We start from the raw sequence: 20,643 nt of genomic DNA, 5'->3' as shown, positions 1-20,643 counted from the left end.
TTAATGTTTGTTTATTCTTGAGACAGAGACAGAGCGTGAACAGGGGAGGGGCAGAGAGAGAGAGGGATACATAGAATCTGAAACAGGCTCCAGGCTCTGAGCTGTCAGCACAGAGCCCGACGCAGGGCTTGAACCCATGAACTGTGAGATCATGACCTGAGCTCAAGTCAGATGCTTAACCGACTGAGCCACCCAGGCGCCCCAATTTTTATAGTATTGAATAAAGGAGGAGATTTCCCTGTAATCTTCTATTTGCTTATTTGGTTAATGATCATTTGTTTATCGCCTCTATTAATGAGGCTAAAAAATAGGAAGTATATTAATGCGTGATGCCCTCAGGTGAGTGGTAGAAACTTATTCTGGAGAAAGTGTAAATTTTAAGTAGTTACTTTTTCTTTTAGGTTTTACCATTGTGATTTGCCCATTGATCTCTCTTAGGGAAGACCAGTTAATGGTTTTAAAACATTAGGAATTTCAGCTACCATGTTAAATGTTTCTAAGGTATGCTTCTGTGGTTCTTTTTTTTTTTTTTTTTTTTTTTAATTTAAACCCTTTACTGAAGTAGAGCCTTGGTTACAATTCAGTTGGTTCTAAAATTATAGAATGATGGGGCGCCTGGGTGGCTCAATCGATTAAGCGTCCAACTTCAGCTCAGGTCATGACGGTTTGTGGGTATGAGCCCCGTGTCGGGCTCTGTGCTGACAGCTCGGAGCCTGGAGCCTGCTTCAGATTCTGTGTCTCCCTCTCTCTCTGCCCCTCCCCTGCTTATGCTCTGTCTCTCTCTGTCTTAAAAATAAATTAAAAAAAAAATTAAAAATATTTTAACTTAATTTAATTAACCTAAAGTGTAAAAACAGATTAGATAGTAGTGGCCACGGTTGCATTTGATACGGGAATTAATATAACATGGGAGGTTTGTTATTCATCAGTGAGTAAATCTATTGAATTATTACCAAGGATGTGCAGGTATGTATAACTCCTCTTCAGAAATAACTTTTAAAAAAGCTTTTCTAGAGAGCACACTATAGATGATGTTTAATAATTCTGTATTTTGAATCTTCATTATTAGCTAGTATTTTTAGAACAATGAAGTCATTTTTGCAGTTTTTTTTTACTTTTACTTAAGTGCCTATTTTACTTGTATTGCAGTGTTATGAATTGTTTCCTATGTTTGCTAAGATAATTTGGTGTCCCATCTTTGCCTTCTGAATTTTTAATTAGTGGTCTCTAATCTATAACTTCAATAACTGTATTATTTATGTATATATTTTTTAACTCATAAAGTAGATTAAGTTTCTATAGTCATTTTTTCTTTTTATAACTTGAGGGAAGCTTTTACAAATTAACTTTCACATTTCTGAACTTTGTAGATGTGATATATTTAGACTATAAAGCATTGCTACCTGATTTTATACATACTATTTTTGCATATTTTGAAATTTTTAAGTAGCTATGCAATCTCAAGATTTCTCACACTACCAGCTGAGATGACATGAAAGCGACTGTATTTTGTATTACAGCTTTGGAGATACATTCAGAATAAGTTCAATGGTGGTGGTGGAAAATGTGGGACAACAGAAGCTTTATGAGATGGAGTCATGTTGTCAAAACATAACCAAGTAAGCCACATACCTTTTTTATTTAACTTTTTTATTTATTTGCATTTAAACATAAGCACAATTTGAAAGTCTAAGAAATTACTTTGAGTACTTGTTCACTAAGTAAATACACCGGTAGAGTATCAAGTATAAACCTGAAAAGCAAGTGTCTGAAGGATGGGAGCCAGTACATGAACTCTTAGGATCTGCCTTAATTCAAGAAAATATATTCTCTCTCTCTACCTGATAATCCTCCAAAACTATTTTTTTTGTAGTTTTTAAGTAAAACAAGTATACTAAGATGCTGATTTTTTTAGATGAAGAATAATTGAAGTAGAATGTTGTATTAATTTCAGGTTTATAACATAGTGATTCAGTATTCTCATATGTTACAAAATGGTTACCACAAGAAGTCTAGTTGCCCTCTGTCTCCCTACAGAGTTGGTACAATATTATGGACTATATTCCCTCTACTGTACATTATATCCTGCTGTTATCTTTATATAGTTATCTTTATATACTAGAAGATGATACCTCTTAATCCTATTTCATTCATCCCCTCTTTCATTGAAAGTTTTGATATAAATTGACAATGAACTTAAGCTTTTTCTCTCTGGCACTGGCATACAGCTACATGCTTTATAATTTTGAAAAGGTGTATATAATAGGTTTTGAGAATTGAGCTTAGTAATGTATCATCTCACCAGCTGATGGGTTGATGAAATAAGAACATAGTTAAGCTTCTCCATAAGAAATAAATTTTAAGGCCATTTAGGGTGGTTTTAATGAGACCATATAATTCCCCAATGGCTTCTTAGTATTAGTTATCTTTATACTACTCAAAAATTTTGAACTGATAAGCAGTAGCTGGACAAAAATGCCATTTCTTTCCTATAGAGGGCACAATAATCTAGTTAAATAGGAAAATGAAAATTTCATTAGACATCCAGTAGACTCCCAAGAAGTACATTTTGCGATTAAAAAAATTTTTTTTTAATGTTTATTTTGCTTTTGAGAGAGAGAAAGACAGAGTGTGAGCAGGAGAGGAGCAGAGAGAGAGGGAAACATGGAATCCAAAGCAGGTTCCAGGCTCTGAGCTGTCAGCACAGAGCCTGATGCGGGGCTCGAACCCACGAACTGTGCGATCATGACCTGAGCCGAAGTTGGACGCTTAGCCAACTGAGCCACCCAGACGCCCCTACATTTTGCGATTTAGAGTGAAACTGATACTGTAAAAGAAACTGCTTTGCTAATCAGGAAGATTATATAATAGTTGCAAAATACTGAATTTCAAAGTGAATCTCTGACAACTTCATAAAGCAATGTTTAGGGTACATATGGAAAAAATTATACATGGTGGGGAGAAGACCAGTGCCCCAAAGATGTCTAAATCCAAATTCCTGTAAACTGTAAGCTACCTTGCATGGCAAAAGGGGATTAAGATTGCAAATGGAATTAAGGTTGACAATCAACCTTAAAGTAGGGATATAACTCTGGGTTGTTTGAGGAGTCCGGTATAATCCAAAGGGTCCTTAAATGTGGAAGGAAGCAGGAAAGGTCAGAATGATACTTATTGGCCTTGAAGATGGAGGAAACCGGGGCATTAACCAAGGAATTTAAGGCAGTCTTTAGAAACTGGAAAGGACAAGGAAACAGATTCTTCCCCTAGAGCCTCCAAAAGAAATCCATCCCTGCTGACACCTTGATTTTAATCTAGGGAGACCCATGTCAGACTTCTAACCTATAGAAATGTAAGATAATAAATTTGTGTTTTTTTAAGCCACTAAGTTTATGGTAATGTTATGATAAGCAATAGGAAAGTAATAGAACATATAACTGTGTTTTGGAATAGGAATTTTTAAAACTTGTTAGGTCATTTAATAATTTTTATCTCTAAATGTGTTTGCAATGTCACTGTGTATTGATAGCTCAACATTTTGATGAAGCATGCAAGAAAATGTGTGATAACTGATGTAAAGGCATATGTTGAGTTCACTTTTTTCCTCACTGAAGTATAGTTGACATATAAGGTTATTTCCAGGTGTACAACACAGTGGTTTGGTAAGTCTATACATTGTGCTGTGCCCACTATAAGTGTGGCTACCATCCGTCCCCATATAGTGCAATTACAATACCATTGACTACATTCCCTGTGCTGTACCTTTCATCCCAATTACTTATTCATTCCATTACTGTTAAGCTGTATCTCCCACTCTCCTTCACCCATTTTACCCTCTCTCCCCTCTAGCAAACATCAATTTGTGTTCTGTATTTATGGGTCTGTTTCTGGGTTTTGTTTATTCCTTTGTTTCTTAGTTTCTACATATAAGTGAAATCCTATGGTATTTATCTTGGACTTATTTTGCATAATACCCTCTCTAGGTCCATTCATGTTGTTGCAAATAGCAAGATCTTTCTTTTTATGGTTGAGTAATATTCCATTGTGTAGGTATACCACATCTTCTTATCCATTCATGTGTCAACAATGGACACTTGAGTTGCTTCCATATCTTGGCTGTAAAAATAGGAGTGCATAGGTATTTCTAAATTAGTGTTTTCATTTTCTTTGGGTAAATACTTGGTAGTGGAATTACTGGATCGTATGGTAATTCTATTTTTAATTTTTTGAGTAACTTCTGTACTGTTTTCCACAGTGACTGTACCAATTTGCATTGCCATCAACAGTGCACAAGAATTCCCTTATCTCCCCATCCTCACCAACACTTGTTTCTTGTGTTTCTGATTTTAACTATTCTGGCAATGTGTGAAGTGATCCCTCATTGTGGTTTTGATTTGCATTTCCCTGATGACTAGTGATGGTGAGCATCTTTTCATGTGTCTCTTGGCTATTTGTAAGTCTTCTTTGGAAAAAAGTCTATTCAGGTCTTCTGCCCATTTTTTTAATTGGATTATTTGGCTTTTTTGGTTTGAGTTTATAAGCTCTTTACATATTTTGGATACTAACCCTTTATTGGATATGTCATTTGCAAATATCTTCTCCCATTCAGTAGGTTATCTTTCAGTTTTGTTTTTCATTGTGGAAAAGCTTTTTTGGTGTGGACCCAGTAACTTATTTTTGCTTTTGTTTTCTCTTGTGTTAGGAGACATATTCAGAAAAATTATACTATGGCTGATGTCAAAGAAATTATTGCCTAATGTTCTCTTCTGGCATTTTATGGTTTCAGCTCTCACATTTAGGTCTTTATTCCATTTTGAGTTTGGTTCTATGTGTGGTGTAAGAAAGTGGTTCAGTTTCAGTCTTTGCATGTAGCTGTCCAGTTTTCCCAACACTATTTATTGAAGAGACTTTTTCTTTATTGTGTATTCTTGCATTCAGTGTCATAGATTAATTGACCATGTAAGTGTGTATTTATTTCTGGGCTCCCTATTCCGTTCCATTGATCTGCATCTATTTTTGTGCTAGTATAATACTGCTTTGGTTATTACAGTTTTCTACTACATCTTGAAATCTGGGATGTGAAATCCAGCTTTGTTCTTCCTTCTCAAGATTTATTTGGCTATTTGAGGTCTTCTGTGGTTCCATACAAATTTTAGGATTATTTTAGTTCTATGAAAAATGCTATTGGTATTTTGATAGAGATTGCATTGAATCTGTAGATTGCTTTGTGTATTAGGAATTTTATCAGTATTCTTCCAATCCATAAGCATGGAATATCTTTCCATCTGCTTATGTTATCTTTAATTTCTTTCATCATTGTTTTTTTTCATTAAAGTACATGTTCTTTCACCTTCCTGGTTAAGTTTATTCCTGGGTATTTTATTATGTGTAGTGCAATTGTAAATGGAATTATGTTTTTAATTTATCTTTCTGCTACTTCATTATTAGTGTATAGAAACATAATTGATTTCTGTGTATTAATTTTGTATCCTGCAACTTTACTGAATTCATTCTAATACTTTTTGGTGAAGTCTTTAGGGTTTTCTTTGCATAGTTCTTTTTACCTACATATAGTGGCATTTTAATTCCTCCCTTACCAATATGGGTTTCTTTTATTTCTGGTTGCTGTGGCTAGTACTTCCAGTACTATGTTGAACAAAAGTGATGAGAGTGGACATCCTTGTCTTGCTCCTGATTATAGTGGAGAAGCTCCCAGTTTTTCATCATTAAGTGTAAGCTGCAAATTCTTCACGTATGACCTTTATTATGTTGAGGTGTGTTCCCTCTAAACTCACTTTGTTGACTTTTTGTCATGAGCAGATGTTGAATTTTGTCAGATGCTTTTTCTGCATCTATTGAGATGATATGGTTTTTACTCTTCCTCTTATAAATATGTAATAGATTTGCCAGTATTGAATTATCCATGTATCCCCAGAATCAATTCCACTTGACTGTTGAATGATCTTTTTAATGTATTGTTAAATATGGTTTGCTAATATTTTGATGAGGATTTTTGCATCTTTGTTCATTGGGGATATTGGCCTATAGTATTCTTTTTGTCTGTTGTCTTTGGTTTTAGTATCAAGGTAAGTCTGGCGTCATGGAATGTATTTAAAAGCTTTCCTTTCTCTTCTATTTTTTTGGTATAGTTTGAGGAGAATTAACTTTAGAAACTGGAAAGGACAAGGAAACAGATTCTTCCCTAGAGCCTCCAAAAGAAATCCATCCCTGCTGACACCTTGATTTTAATCTAGGGAGACCCATGTCAGACTTCTAACCTATAGAAATGCAAGATAATAAATGTGTGTTTTTTTAAGCCACTAAGTTTATGGTAATATTATGATTAGCATTAACTCTTTTTTAAGTGTTGGGTAGAATTTACCTATGAATGCATGTGATCTTGGACCTTTATTGGTAGTTGTTGGATTATCACTTCTGTATTGTTCCTAGTAATTGGTCTGTTCAGACTTCCATTTTCCCTGATTCAGTTTTGGAAAATTATAGGTTTCTAGGAATTTACCTATTTATTCTAGGTTCTTCAATTGTTGGCATATAATTTTTCATAATACTCTTACAAGCTTTTGTATTTCTATGGTGTCAGTTGTTACTTCTCTTTCATTTCTGATTTTATTTGGGTCCTCTCTTATTTTTTCTCAATGAGTCTGGGTAAAGGTTTATCAATTTCATTTATCTTTTCAAAGTACCAGTTCTTGGTTTCCTTGATCTTTGTTTCTCTTAAACTCTGTTTCATTTACTTCTGCTTTTATCTTCATTATATCCTTCCTTCTACTTATCTTGGGTTTTGTTCTTTTTCTAGTTCCCTTGGGCGTAAGGTTAAATTTCTTGTTTGAGGTAGGCTTCTATTGCTGTAAATTTCTTAGCACAGCTTTTGCTGTGTCCCAGAGATTTTGAACCATTGTGTTTCCGTTTCCCTTTGTCTCCATATTTTTTGTGTAGTGGCATGTTGTTTACCCTCCACGTGTATATTTTTTTTTCTTTAGATTGACTTCTAGTTTTATACTGTTGTGTTCAGAAAAGATGCAGTCTTCTTAAATTTATTTAGACTTATTTTGTCCCCTAATGCTATCTGTTCTAGAGAATGCTCCATGTGCACTTGAAAGCATGTGTATTCTGCTCTTTTGGATGGAATGTTCTGTATGTGTCTATTGTGTGCATCCAGTCTAACGTGTTGTTCAAAGACAATGTCCTTGTTGACTTTCTGCCTTTATGATCTATCCCTTGATATAAGTGGAGAGTTAAAGTTCCCTACCATTACTACATTACCATTAATTTTTCCCTTTGTCTGCTTATGTTTGCCTTATGTATCTAGATTCGTATGTTGGGTGCACAGATAGGATAGGTACCTTTATTATTATGTGATGCCCTTCTTTGACTCTTGTTACAGTCTGTTTTAAAGTTTATTTTAACTGCTACTCTGGCTTTCCTTTTTGCTTTCATTTGCCTAATAAGTTTTTCCATCCCTTCACTTTCAGTCTGTATGTGTCTTTAGGCCCAAAGCAAGTCTCTTGGGCAACAGATAGATGAGTCTTGATTTTTTAATCCATTCCACCATCCTATGTCTTTTGAGTGGAACATTTAGACCATTTACATTTAAAAAAAATTTTTTTTAACGTTTTATTTATTTTTGAGACAGGGAGAGACAGAGCATGAACAGGGGAGGGTCAGAGAGAGGGAGACATAGAATCTGAAACAGGCTCCAGGCTCTCAGCTGTCAGCACAGAGCCCGACGCGGGGCTCGAACTCATGGACTGAGAGATCATGACCTGAGCTGAAGTCGGCCGCTTAGGCCGCTTAACCGACTGAGCCACCCAGGCGCCCCTAGACCATTTACACTTAAAGCAATTATTAATAGCTGTATACTTACTGTCATTCTGTTGATTGTTTTCTGGGTGTTTCTGTAGCTTTTCTCTGTTCCTAGCTTTCTTTGTGATTGCTGACTTTCTGTAGTGTTATATTTGGCTTTCTCTTTTTTCATTAAAAAAATTGTTTTTAATATTTATTTTTGAGACAGAGTGTGAGGGGGGAGGTGCAGAGAGAGAGGTAGACAGAGAATCTGAAACAGGGTCCAGGCTCTGAGCTGTCAGCACAGAGCCGGACACAGGACTCGAACTCACGAACCATGAAATCATGATCTGAGCTGAAGTTGGACCCTTAACCAACTGAGCTGCCCAAGAACCCCTCATTTCATTTCCTTTTTTTTTTTTTTTTAATATTTATTTTGACAGAGAGAGAAAGAGAGGGAGAGAATGAGTAGGGGAGGGACAGAGAGTGAGGGAGGAGGAGAGAGGAGCCCAAAGCAGGGCTCAAACTCATGAACTGTGAGATGAGGACCTGAGCCAAAATCAAGACACTTAATTTAACCTACTGAGCCACTCAGGCTCCCCCTTTTTTTCACTTTGAGTGTAGTTGACACACAATATTACAAGTACAACATAATGATTCAGTAACTCTGTTATGCTGTGCCCATCACAAATGTAGCTACCATCTGTCCCCATGCAACAGTTAAAATACCACTGACTATATCCCATATACTGTACTTTTTCCTTTTTTTTTTTCTTTTTTTCTTTTAACCTAATTTGGTTTTGGGTTTGTGGTTAGCATGAGGTTGATAAAGAACATCCTAAATATAAAGCAGTCTATATTGAATTCATGGGCATTTGTAACACATTCGAAAAGAACTTCCTTTTCACTCCCCTCTCCATGGTTTATGTTTATGTTGCCAGTTTTACATCTTTTTATATATAGTTTCCTTATGTCTAATATGTTTTTTTCTTTTCCATTTAAAGAAGTCCCTTTTGCATTCTTGGAAGGCCAGTTTAGTGGTAATGAATTCCTTTACCTTTTGTATGGGAACTCTCTCTCCTTGAATTCCGAATGATAATCTTGTCAGGTATTCTTGATTGTAGGGGTTTTTATTTGTTTTTGTTTTTTTCCGTTCAGCACTTTGAATGTATAATGCCACTCTTCTGGCCTGCAAAGTTTCTGCTGAAAAATCAGCTGAGAGCTTTTAAGGGGTTTCCTTCTTTCTTACTATTAACAATTCTCTCTTTAGCCTTTGACATTTTAATTATGTGTTGTGTGGACCTTGAGTTCATCTTAGGGGGGGCTCTAAAATGCTTCCTGAATCTGGATGTCTAGTTCTTTTCCTAGGTTGGGAAGTTTCCAGCTATTATTTCTTCAAATAAATTTCTGCCCCTTTCTCTCCTTCTGGGGTCCTTATAATATGAATGTTTGTTCACTAGATGTTGTCAACAGATCCCTTAACCTATCCTCATTTTTAAAAATTCTTTATTTGGGGCGGGTGGCAGGAGGGGGACAGCTGACTAGTTCAGTAGGTAGAACATGGGACTCGATCAAAGAGTTGTGAGTTCAAGCCTCACGCTGGGCGTAGATTTTACTTAAGAAAAAAAAAATAAATCTTTATCTTTGCTGTTTGGCTGCTTTCCATTACCCCATCTTCCAGATTCTTCTGCATCGTTAATCTACTTTTGATTCCCTCTAATGTAGTTTTCATTTCAGTTGTATTCTTCAACTCTGGTTTTTATTTTCCAGTTCTTTGTTAAAGTTCTCATGGAGTTCTCCCACTCTTATCTGTAGTCCAGTGAACATCTTTATGATCAATTACTTTAAATTCTTCAAGCATATTGCTTATCTTGATTTCATTAATTTCTTTTTCTGAGGTTTTGTCTTGTTCTTTCATTTAGAGCACATTCCTCTGTCTCATTTTGCTTAACTTTGTGTTTGTTTCTATGAATTAGGCAGAAGAGCTACTCCTCCTAAACTTGAAGGAATGGTCTTTATGTGTGGTTGTCCTCTGTGTAGACTGTATGTATCTGGTGACTTTTGCTGTCTGGCATGGGATGGGGGTTGCAGTGTACCCCCTGCTGGGGCTGCCCTGGTAGAAGAGTGGTAGATTAAGTGGGTGTGGGCTGGGGGTGGGTCCTGAGGCTCTTGGCATGGGGTGCCCTGGCAGGAAAGCAAATGCTGAAGTGGGCGCAAGCCATGGGTAGTCCTGGGGTTCTCCGTGCAGAGGGCACCCTGACAGGATGGCTGAAATCCAAGTGGGTGTAAGCTGGGGTGTTCTGGGATGTGCAGAAGGTACTTTGATGGGGGCAGTTGGAGCTGAGGTGGGTTGCTGGCTGGGCACGTCACTGGGTGCTTTGTAAAGGGGACAACTTGGACAATTATAGCTGAAATAGGCATAGGCTGGGGTCACTCTAGGGTGTTCTGTATGGAGGGTGCCCTGCAAGGAAGCTCAAGTGTGGGTGTCCTGGCAGGGCAGCTGGAGCTGAAAAAAGGCATCACTGGGGAAGTGCTGAAAAGCTGTCTGAAACCACAGTGGTGCAGCCCTGAAGTGTTCCAGTGTGCTTTGTGCCTGCCTCAATGTGGTGAGATAGGTGGAGCTATAGTGCGTGCCGACCAGGGCTTCCTGGTGTGCACCACCATGGGGCTGACTTGGTGGGACAGCTGGGGCTGGTGTCAGGGCTACTGAGGTGGCAGGCTGGTTAGGACACCTGGACCCTGCTCCCATCTATGCTGTCAAGGTTGTGGGAGGGTACATAAACTGTGGCACATATTAGACCTTCCAACCCAGAGAGAGTTGCAGCAGCTCCCCTCCCGTTTAGCAGGGTTCAAGGGCTACTTTATATTCTAGTTGCTCTTTTAAGCTAGGGCTTTTATTTTTTGTGGCCCAGGGTAGATGAATCTGCTCCTGGTACCTCATACTATCCTCCCCACTACAGTTTGCAGCATCAAGGGTGGGTACCGTGGATTACCATGTCTGTCTCTCTTGCTGTTCTCCGTGTGGTGTATCTTTTATTGTACAGAAGCTGTTCAGTCAGTCCTCAGTTCTTCAAGAGGAGTTCCCTACAAACAGGTGTAGATTTGGTGTGCCCAGTTCAGGATCTTCCTATGTTTCCATCTTGGATTGGAACACTCCCTAGTTCATTGTTTTTAAATCTTTACAGGCTAATATATATAGCTAGGACTACATGGGGGCAATTATTAGATGCCAAAATGGATTAAGCAAGCTGTGACTAGCATTTTCTAGATTCAAAAGTAACACAGTTTTAAAACAGTGAAATAATAAAAGGATAAGTGGTATGTGTATGGATCTATATTGCTGTACTAAGGGCATGTTAAATTTTTAAGAAATGAAGGGAAAAGTTTAAATCCCTCTGAACAGAAATGCTATTTAAGAAAAGGCTAATCTCTAAGAGTTTATAGTGGCTGATTGGAAAGAGAAATTCCATGCAAAAGAGTGAATTATTTTTGAACCAGGTAATGGCTAATCACTCATAAGACACTAATATACATAGCAGTGTTTGGGTGCTGTAGTTGAACTTTTTTTCATCCTGCATGTTTGTTGTATCTGAAGAGCTGGACTAACCAGTTCCCCCTCACAGAGTTCTGACACCTGGTGGGTGAAGATAACTATGGTCTTAAATTTGCAGCCAGAGAAACTTCTGAGTTTCTTATGCTGTGCTATACTCACCAGTTAACAAGAGTCTGATATATAAATCAGGGTACTAGAATCAATAATTAGGAATATCTGATGATGAGGACATTCTTGTCTCTAAACAGTGTACCTAGGAAGCCACAGTTTCCAGAATATTGTGTAGTGAGCACAAATCAGGTAAATATGAAGAATAGACTGATTCTAAGCATCTCTCAATCATGTCTGGCAGACACTCTGGTTCCTAGAGCATATCCAAAGGCCTTCTGGTAACCAGGTTCTTTTCTTTACATCTCTGTAAATTCAACAATGTCTTACAGAGACCAGTGACAGACTTGAGGAATATCCTAATTTTAGTTCAGAACAAATTAACAAATCAGTGTTTAGGGTGGCTCATGTTGACGACTCATTTTAAGCCAGTTTAATAACTAGAATAGCCTGTCCTTGTAATTCCCAAATCCCAGTTGCCTATTTCATTACAGCATGTGAAAGATGAAACATCTAACAGCATACTGCAGAGATCTAATCAAGATCCTGAAGTAGGCAGAGGACTTGTTCACAATACCAGTTGTGATCAACACTGGTTGAGAAATCTGCCTGCGCAGCAAAGGTTGAACCAATACTCTCAAGCCTGTGAAACCATGCTGTGTACCACTGTGTCCATAGATTTAGGGTTTCTCAGACAACATATCCCTTCAAGATAGGGCTCATATTTGAGTAGATATTTGAAGACAAAAAAACTAGGCCACTGACACTTAAAAGCTAACCGATATAGAAGGACCCAGGGGGACTATTAATCTGAAGAGAAAATGCAACAGCTGAGTTTTTACCAAAGTGTTTGTTTTTGTTTGTAGACTGAATCACTTCAAACGTATCATTCTAAAGGAGCTGATAAAGAGGAAAGAAAACAATTCAGGTAACTTCCAAAAGTCTGCAAACATGCTTCAGCAATCTAAGAAAAGAGTGTTTCTGAATTTTCCAAGAAAACATTTTATGTACATATACACCATTATTTTGTAGTTTAAGACAATTTCATTAATATTGAAGGCTTGAACACTTGAGATCATGATTTATAAAAATTGACAGTATAAAATGAGAAAAATGTAAACTAAAGTTCACATAAACTCGTATTATTTTTACATAACTGTTGATAGCAGTGTTATCACGTGGAATATTTTATATAGGCTTATTACACAGGGAGTGATTTCAGCTCTTAACAGCTGTGGAATCCAAATGCAAAAGGAATAAAGTATCAATACAAATGATATTAGTAAGTAAGCTATTGCTACATTTCTAGAAGTAAAACCAAACTATCAGCCTCTTGAAACCACAGCCCTCTCTAACATTTCAATCAGAATGATTCTGGTGTACCAGGCCAAGTTGTTGGCTAAACAGATCACAACCTAGCTGAATCTGCCCCAAAGCTAAATTAGAAATGAATAACTTAAATTTACATTAAATGCTAGGTTTTAAGTTAGAAAAAATATATTTTAAAACTTTGCCACTGAAATCATTATCACTTCTATTAAATTTTACCTTATTGAGACTTTGTATTATTTGGAACATTATGTAGCTCTTGAAATGCTTTTATTAATCAAAATAATCTTCTAAATCAATATTGGGATCTAGCAGATCTTCTCCATATGATGAAAGATCCATTTGATTTAAAATTAAGTTTTCAAATGTTTCTTCTAAATCAGTTTCACCAATTAAGACAGCTCCCATCATGCGCCCATTCTGCATGACGACTTTGACGTATTCTTGTCCTTTGGTACATCTCAGCATTAATTCATGATCTGAACCTAAGCCCTGTGCATTGTATTTTCCCAGCAATACAACCTAAACGCAGGGATAAAGTACAAAAAGGAAACACGGTATGTGGTTACACTGTGTTATGCTAGAATAGCACTGCATTTATTATACAGATGACTCACACAATCTATACATGAACATTAAAAATATCTAGTGAATTAGCAAATATGCAGGATCTGGACTACATTAGCTTAGAGTCATGACTTAATCTCCTTAAGTCTTACCTGTGTTCTTCCTTATCAGTAAATTATCAAGAAAAAACTTGCCTCAGAGTAAAATAAGTATGGCAGAGTACCTGGTTCATTCTTGAGTATGACAGCTATTAGTTCCCCTTACAAGGCAAGGATGGATCTCAAATGAAATGCAGAAATGCACCAACAGGGAGTAAGTCTAGAAGAGATGCCCCCCCACCCCCACCTTTAACTATAAAATAGTATCGTAGGAAGGTAGGTGGTGATTAGGAATTAAGACCAGCAGTAATACCAGGTACTGATTTGCAAGAAATGAGATGTCATTTTTTTGTAAAATGACTAAAACCATATATTTACTTAAATGATAAAATTACATAATTAAAGGCTAACAAGCAGAAAAAGGCACTACTTTGTTTATCTTACCTTATAGTTAAAGAATTTTGTTACGTGAGCAAAAAGTTCAAAGCTGAAGTCCATGTCAGTAGATTGTCCTAAAGTAGCTGCGGCCATGCACTTGGCTGCGTACCACCCCATCTGTCTAGCCTGGGTCCACAGCCTCATCTGAAATAAAAAAATGTCATGAGATATAATGTTCATTGTCCATACTTAAAAAATGCTAGCACCTTAACCTTACAAAATTGCTTAAAGGGCTTCAATACCGAGAGTCCTTGAGACTGGTTAGATCTAGCTAGCCAGATGACCAGTTGGATTGTCTTTGCCATAGAAGCAATCACCATTCCACACTAACCAAAACTGATACTGCTATTTGAGAATTCTAAAATTAAAGGATGATACCAACTCTGTATGTTTCAATAAACTATAGCAACTAAAACATTTCAGGGTACACCAGGGAAGAATAATACTAATTAACTGGTCTCCTCTCACAGAGTAAGTTTATCATCAGCATAAATAGAGATGAGAAATGATCACTGAAAAATTCATTCCTTTTCCTAATCCTTAGATTTTGGTGCTATATAGTTAAGGCTTCTCATGCAATAAAACCTCAGTGGTCAGGCAGATCGATATATTAGTTGGTGTCCTAACAGCCTCAAGAAATCTTACCAGATTTCAGCAACCAATGCTGGGAATTCATTTTAAATTCTTCCCTTAGGTTATCAGTGATCCTGCATAGAACACTGGCCTTGGAAGTCAAGAGATTTAAATACCAACTCTTCTACATATTTAACTTTTTATTTCTACTTATTTAACTAACTGAGCCTCAGTTTCTTCACCTGAAACAAAAATGTATACCACCTATTCAGTGGCTATTAAGAGATTTAAATAAGCTAGCCTACACTAAGCAATTAGTAATGTCCTTTTGTGTGCAAAACTAATACCACAATCATTTCTGATAGATTTTTTTTTTTAATTCAGTCTCCTCTGTAAACATAAATAATGTATACCAGCTTCAAGGTCCCTTTAGTCTGTGTCTCGGACTATGTAAAACAAATTAATTAGTGTACTTATTTATTATTTACTGCTTCTGCAAATTAAGAGACAGGGTCTATTAGATTCACTCAAGAGACACTTGTCATTTTTGGACATGGACTATACCAGAGTTTATGACACCCATTAAGGATGTGATTTATCCTAAACGGTTTAAAAGCGTTAAAAAAAAAAATCCCACAAACTCAGAGTTTATGACAGATCTGTCACAGAAGTGAAAGAGAATGATTACAGAGAACTGAAAACAAGCTAGCACTCTTTTAAAAAAAAATTGTTTTTAACATTTAGTTTTTGAGAGACAGACAGAGACAAAGCATGAGTGGAGGGTGTGCAGACAGAGAGGGAGACACAGAATCCAAAGCAGGCTCCAGGCTCCCAGCTGTCAGCACAGAGCCTGATGCAGGGCTAAAAACTCAAGAACCGTGAGATCATGACCTGAGCTGAGTCTGACGCTTAACTGACTATACCACCCAGGCGCCCCTAGGCTAAAAGCACTTTTATATGATTGTTAGCTCTGCTGTAGGTAAAAACACACAAAGTAATGAAGCTGCCTCTTAAAATACATCTAGCTCTTCTGCTACTTCACACTCCATGGTTGATCTGAAGGAGTAATATCCCTACCTGTGGAGCTGGTCTCACACGGAGTGTTGCCTGGGTCTTTTATCTGTAACATCTACTGTGTCTCTCCTCCCCCTGAGACCACCTCACCTATGACCACGGTCTGAGTATCTTCCTCAAGGATTTCTCCTCCACCATTAGGAGGAAATCTATGTCCAGTTCAATGGAGGTGTTCAGCTGAGGAAGGCTGTTTACTATAGGAAATTTTTTCAGTCACAGTTCTCACAGGGACAGAATAGGGTCATCATTTATCTAGATGGTTTATACCTCAGTAATTATTAATCTAAAGCTGTGCTGTCCAGTCTGGCAGACACTAGATACATGTAGCTATTTAAACTCAAGTGCTCAATAGAGAGATGTAGTGACTACCTGACTGGACACTGCAAAGGTACAGAACATTTCTGTCATCGCATAAAGTTCCACTGGACAGGGCTGATAAACTACTGTTCCATCACTATATAATAACTTACCAAAAGGGAAAATTCTTTAATTGTCACAAAAAACTCTATGACAGCTTCTTAAAGTAAAAAAAGTTGGAAAACCAGATATTTACATTTGCTGGTAGCAACTCCTTTACCGTCAGATGGAATCTCTGATACGAAGATGTGATCCTGGATGCTGGCTTACCTGCTGCCACACTGGGCTGGGCTGCCATGATGCAGTGCAGATGTCACCTGCAGCATAGATATCAGAGAGAGACGTGTGCATGTGATCATCCACTTTCAGGCCACCATCTTCGCCTAGATCAAACTAAACAATGTTCCTTATGAGAACACATGGGAAGAAAAGTGAAAGATGGCTTTGTCATTCTAAAGTAAAAGAACAAGTCACATTTGTACACCTTGGTATGCTGATCTTTAATGAGAAAGTAAATAATAGCTGTAAGTTTAGATAGCTCAATTTCCAGGGGATCAAAATGCTACTAAGACAGACCAACTCAAAAATTTTTAGACTTTCAACATCAGGAACACTCAGTAACCGTGACTACCCCACTCATAATTACAATATTCCAGTTTTGTGAGCTTTAAATGCTAAAAGGCATTTAGCATTTTAGCATTTCTCCAAAAGAATCACTTGTAAGAATCCACAGGTGTCAGTCTCTTACCAACCTTTAGACAAATGAACTGTGCATTATGTCCCATCAATGATGACATTTATGCTGGGATGTTAGCTGCTTAAGGACTTTACGCAATAAGAAATACTGCAAATCCAAACATGAATATGATCTAAATTGTTTTCACCTTCCACAAGTTACAGTTTTACACTAAAGCAAGGAACAGTTATTTATGCTTGAAAGTTAAATTTCATACAGTACTTTAAAAATACTGACAGCATGAGGCACCTGGGTGGCTCAGTCGGTTAAGCATCCGACTTTAGCTCAGGTCATGATCTCACAGTTTGTGAGTTTGAGCCCCGTGTCAGGCTGTGTGCTGACAGCTTGTTCAGAGCCTGGAGCCTCCCCTGGATTCTGTCTCCCTTTCTCTCTGCCCCTCCCTCTGCTCATACTCTTTCTCTGTCTCTCTCAAAAATAAATAAACATTAAAAAAAATATAAAAATATTCACAGCAGGACAAAAAAAAAACAAAAAAAACTTCACCTTACATTGTTGCCACAGAGAAAAGGTTCTATATTTGGTGTAACTCCTGTAGCACTGACAATGAAATCACAGCCGTATATCTTTTCACTGGTCAATTCCACATATACAGGCCATACCTCTAAAACAAAACAAAATAAACAAAACCTTTATTCTCCAATATAATCACCACAAGTTATCCATAGCATTATGTGACTATAATACCTAGAATAAAGGGTGAAAGAAAACGGCAGGAGAGTACTTTAAAACAACACTGCTTAATAACTTTTATAAGGCACATTTACTAAAACAATTATAATACAATCAACATTATCTCCTTGTTTTGGGTATACTTATAACATTACAGCATTCTAAACATTCTCCCTTCAAATTTAGACCTAGACCTTTTCTAACAAAGTAAATTTAAATTGATAATCACTTTATAAATTATTTATCTAAAAATATTAATATATTATATACTCCAGAGAGTTTAGCCCAACTACATTACTCATTTTTCAATGTTTTCCCTTACTGTTCTTAGTCAAACTGTAACATTAACTCTTCCCGTGGAAAAATTCAAAGAATTCAAAACAATGGAATATTACACACTAGTTTGAGTGTATTTCTTCAAATAGTGGTAGGTCTCACAGGAGATGTGGAACAGGAATTAGTCCCAAATTACAGATTTTCAATCTGATTTGGGGGAAGTCACTTCATCTCTGAAACCATAAAGGTTTTTTTAGTTTCTTTTTGATCTGCAAGATATTCCATTTGACTCACAGAGTTGTGGTGGGCAAAACACCATGAATGCCATGTAAAATGTAATGCTCACTATATCACTTATTAGGAAACTTGAAGATTAAGTAGTGAAAAGGAAATGACTTACATTAAGTAATGATTTCATGTTTACTTTTTTTTTTAAGTTTATTTTTGAAAGAGAGACACAGCATGAGTGGGGGAGGGGCAGAGAGAGAGGGAGACACTGAATCCAAAGTGGGCTCCAGGCTCTGAGATGTCAGCACAGAGCCTGAAGTGGGGCTCGAACTCACAAACTGTGAGATCATGACCTGAGCTGAAGTCACACACTTAATGGATTGAGCCATCCAGATGCCCCTCATGTTTATTTTTTATGTTTAAGTTTCCTCCTTTTAAATTACTGGTTATTACATTTTTTCTTAATTACTTACCTTTATCAGTTGTGACTGGCTGATTATGATGGTCTCTCGGAAAAGGCAAGGACTTTTTCCTCGAAATTCTAAATTCTTCCTGAAGGTAGATTTTCTTTACTTCACACATAGTTTCAATGTGAATCTTACGAGAAAACTAAAAGAAACAATGGTTACCATAAATAATACTTCCCAAAAGACTGATTTGGGTTACTGATAAAAAAAAAAATTACAATCCACTTGTAGAAACATATGGAAAATATAAATGAAAACACACTGGATGCCCCCATATAATCTCGATTTCTGTTTGTGAAGGCAGTAAGAAGAAATCCATTCAGAACTTAAGAGAACAAGTAGTTGCACTGACAGGTAACACCAAGGGATGCTTTTTAAGATAAGCCTCACTGATAATTACAAATATATTTTCTAAAAATTTCAACTGTTAGAGAACTATAAAACCCTCTTGAGGGCAGATCTATGTTGATTTACTTACTATTATATCCCAGAACCTTAGTAAAGTACCAAGTATGTAGGAGATAATGTTCACTGAACCAAACTGCTGCTCAGTTTAAAAATACTACTAAACTTAGAATCTCAAGGTGCAGAAGAACTGATTTTGCATAATTTCTATCACAAAAATGAGGTATAACATGAAGCCAGCTCCTCTCCAAACTACCTGAGGCTGAAATCATACAAAGTAGTAAGAACTCTGTGTATGCTTCTTACAGTATTTACATATCATAGCCTTTTAGCAATTATTTAAAAACAAATACCTAATAAATAAAATGAGTAAAAGCAAATCATCTTATCCAATTAAGGTATTAAATGTGTATTTAGAATTTATCAAATAACCTGTAAAATATTATAATGCATAGGAGGTGACCTTTAAGAAAAGATTAATTTAAAATAGGACAGGTATATTCACTGTAGAAATCTCTGTGCCTGGAGAATTAAAAAGAAGGGCAACTGTTTGTTTGTTTGTTTTTAATATGTGAAATTTATTGTCACATTGGTTTCCATACAATACCCAGTGCTCATCCCAAAAGAGGCCCTCTTCAGTACCCATCACTCACCCTCCCCTCCCTCCCACCCCCCATCAACCCTCAGTTTGTTCTCAGTTTTTAAGAGTCTCTTATGCTTTGGCTCTCTCCCACTCTAACCTCTTTTTTTTTTTTTTTCTTCCCCTCCCCCATGGGTTTCTGTTAAGTTTCTCAGGATCCACATAAGAGTGAAAACATGGTATCTGTCTTTCTCTGTATGGCTTACTTAGCGTAACACTCTCCAGTTCCATCCACGTTGCTACAAAGGGCCATATTTCATTCTTTCTCATTGCCACGTAGTACTCCATTGTGTATATAAACCACAATTTCTTTATCCATTCATCAGTTGATGGACATTTAGGCTCTTTCCATAATTCGGCTACTGTTGAGACTGCTGCTATAAACACTGGGGTACAAGTGCCCCTATGCATCAGTACTCCTGTATCCCTTGGGTAAATTCCTAGCAGTGCTACTGCTGGGTCATAGGGTAGGTCTATTTTTAATTTTTTGAGGAACCTCCACACTATTTTCCAGAGCGGCTACACCAGTTTGCATTCCCACCAACAGTGCAAGAGGGTTCCTGTTTCTCCACATCCTCTCCAGCATCTATAGTCTCCTGATTTGTTCATTTTGGCCACTCTGAACAGTTTTTGATGAATTAAATATCCACTTATCTCTTAAGGTAAGGAACTGGGCCAGCTGCTATTGGTTCTATCCTAGCACTATGGATTTTAAGTGACCTAGCAGTTGTTGGACTATATTTGTAACCAGTCTTCAATGAATGGTTCAAGAATTTAAAATTCCATCTACACATGTTTAATTAGTGTATGAACACATACCTCTTTTGTTCCTTTAAGATTCAAGCCTTCATGCCAATCAGGTCCCAAGGCACTGCCCATATTGCCAGCACTACCTTTGGTTTGTGCTTCCTTTTTTCTTCCTGAAAAGATAAAACTCAATTCAAAATTCAAATGATATAAAAACTTCTAGGCAGAGAAGTATACTTGTGTTCTCAAGCTTTTAGGCAATGTCAGGATTCTCATATATAGCATAAACTAACTTATCTGTATTGATTGTTTTAATATTTTGTGATATAGAGCTATAGAACAGGTAATTTTTCAATCAAGTGTTGAATATAAACCATACTAAATACATGGTCAATATGAAGGGTGAGATCTGATAAAAGGTTGATATCCAAAATGTATAAAGAACTCCTACAACTTGGTAACACAAATACAACCAAAATAGAAAACAGGCTGAGGACCTGACAGATGGCTAACAAGGACATAAAAAAGTGTTCAAAATCACTAGTCAGAGAAGTACA

At 36.9% G+C, this 20,643-nt stretch overlaps 2 protein-coding genes across 8 annotated transcripts in view; one reads left to right on the top strand and one right to left on the bottom strand.

Annotated features, from left to right (window-relative positions):
• The window catches only part of LOC124501493 (cationic amino acid transporter 3-like), a 214,991-nt gene that overhangs the window by 179,244 nt on the left and 15,104 nt on the right, over window positions 1-20,643 (top strand). For 6 of the 7 annotated variants that reach the window (XR_006959771.1, XR_006959773.1, XR_006959769.1 and 3 more), the window contains exon 2: window positions 1,521-1,619. The gene's annotated coding sequence lies outside the window, so the exon portion shown is untranslated. Of the gene's footprint in view, window positions 1-1,520; window positions 1,620-12,327; window positions 12,390-20,643 lie in introns of all 7 variants that reach the window. The other variant, XR_006959767.1, reaches the window with a different exon arrangement.
• The window catches only part of LOC124501504 (pyridine nucleotide-disulfide oxidoreductase domain-containing protein 1), a 33,183-nt gene continuing 24,898 nt past the window's right edge, over window positions 12,359-20,643 (bottom strand). The window contains exons 7-12 of the mRNA XM_047065735.1: window positions 20,159-20,259; window positions 18,301-18,436; window positions 17,143-17,255; window positions 16,168-16,290; window positions 13,900-14,037; window positions 12,359-13,312 (exon numbers count right to left, since the gene is read on the bottom strand). Of these exons, the coding sequence (XP_046921691.1) occupies window positions 13,064-13,312; window positions 13,900-14,037; window positions 16,168-16,290; window positions 17,143-17,255; window positions 18,301-18,436; window positions 20,159-20,259 (860 nt within the window). The 3' untranslated portion in view covers window positions 12,359-13,063. The remainder of the gene's footprint in view (window positions 13,313-13,899; window positions 14,038-16,167; window positions 16,291-17,142; window positions 17,256-18,300; window positions 18,437-20,158; window positions 20,260-20,643) is intronic.

This window comes from Lynx rufus, unplaced genomic scaffold (genome assembly GCF_022079265.1).
Source record: "Lynx rufus isolate CCGP_SWC_20201006 ecotype Redwood Valley unplaced genomic scaffold, mLynRuf1.p SCAF_7, whole genome shotgun sequence".
Lineage (NCBI taxonomy): Eukaryota > Metazoa > Chordata > Mammalia > Carnivora > Felidae > Lynx > Lynx rufus.
Note: the sequence above shows the minus strand (reverse complement) of the source record. Positions and strands in the feature narration are given on the sequence as shown.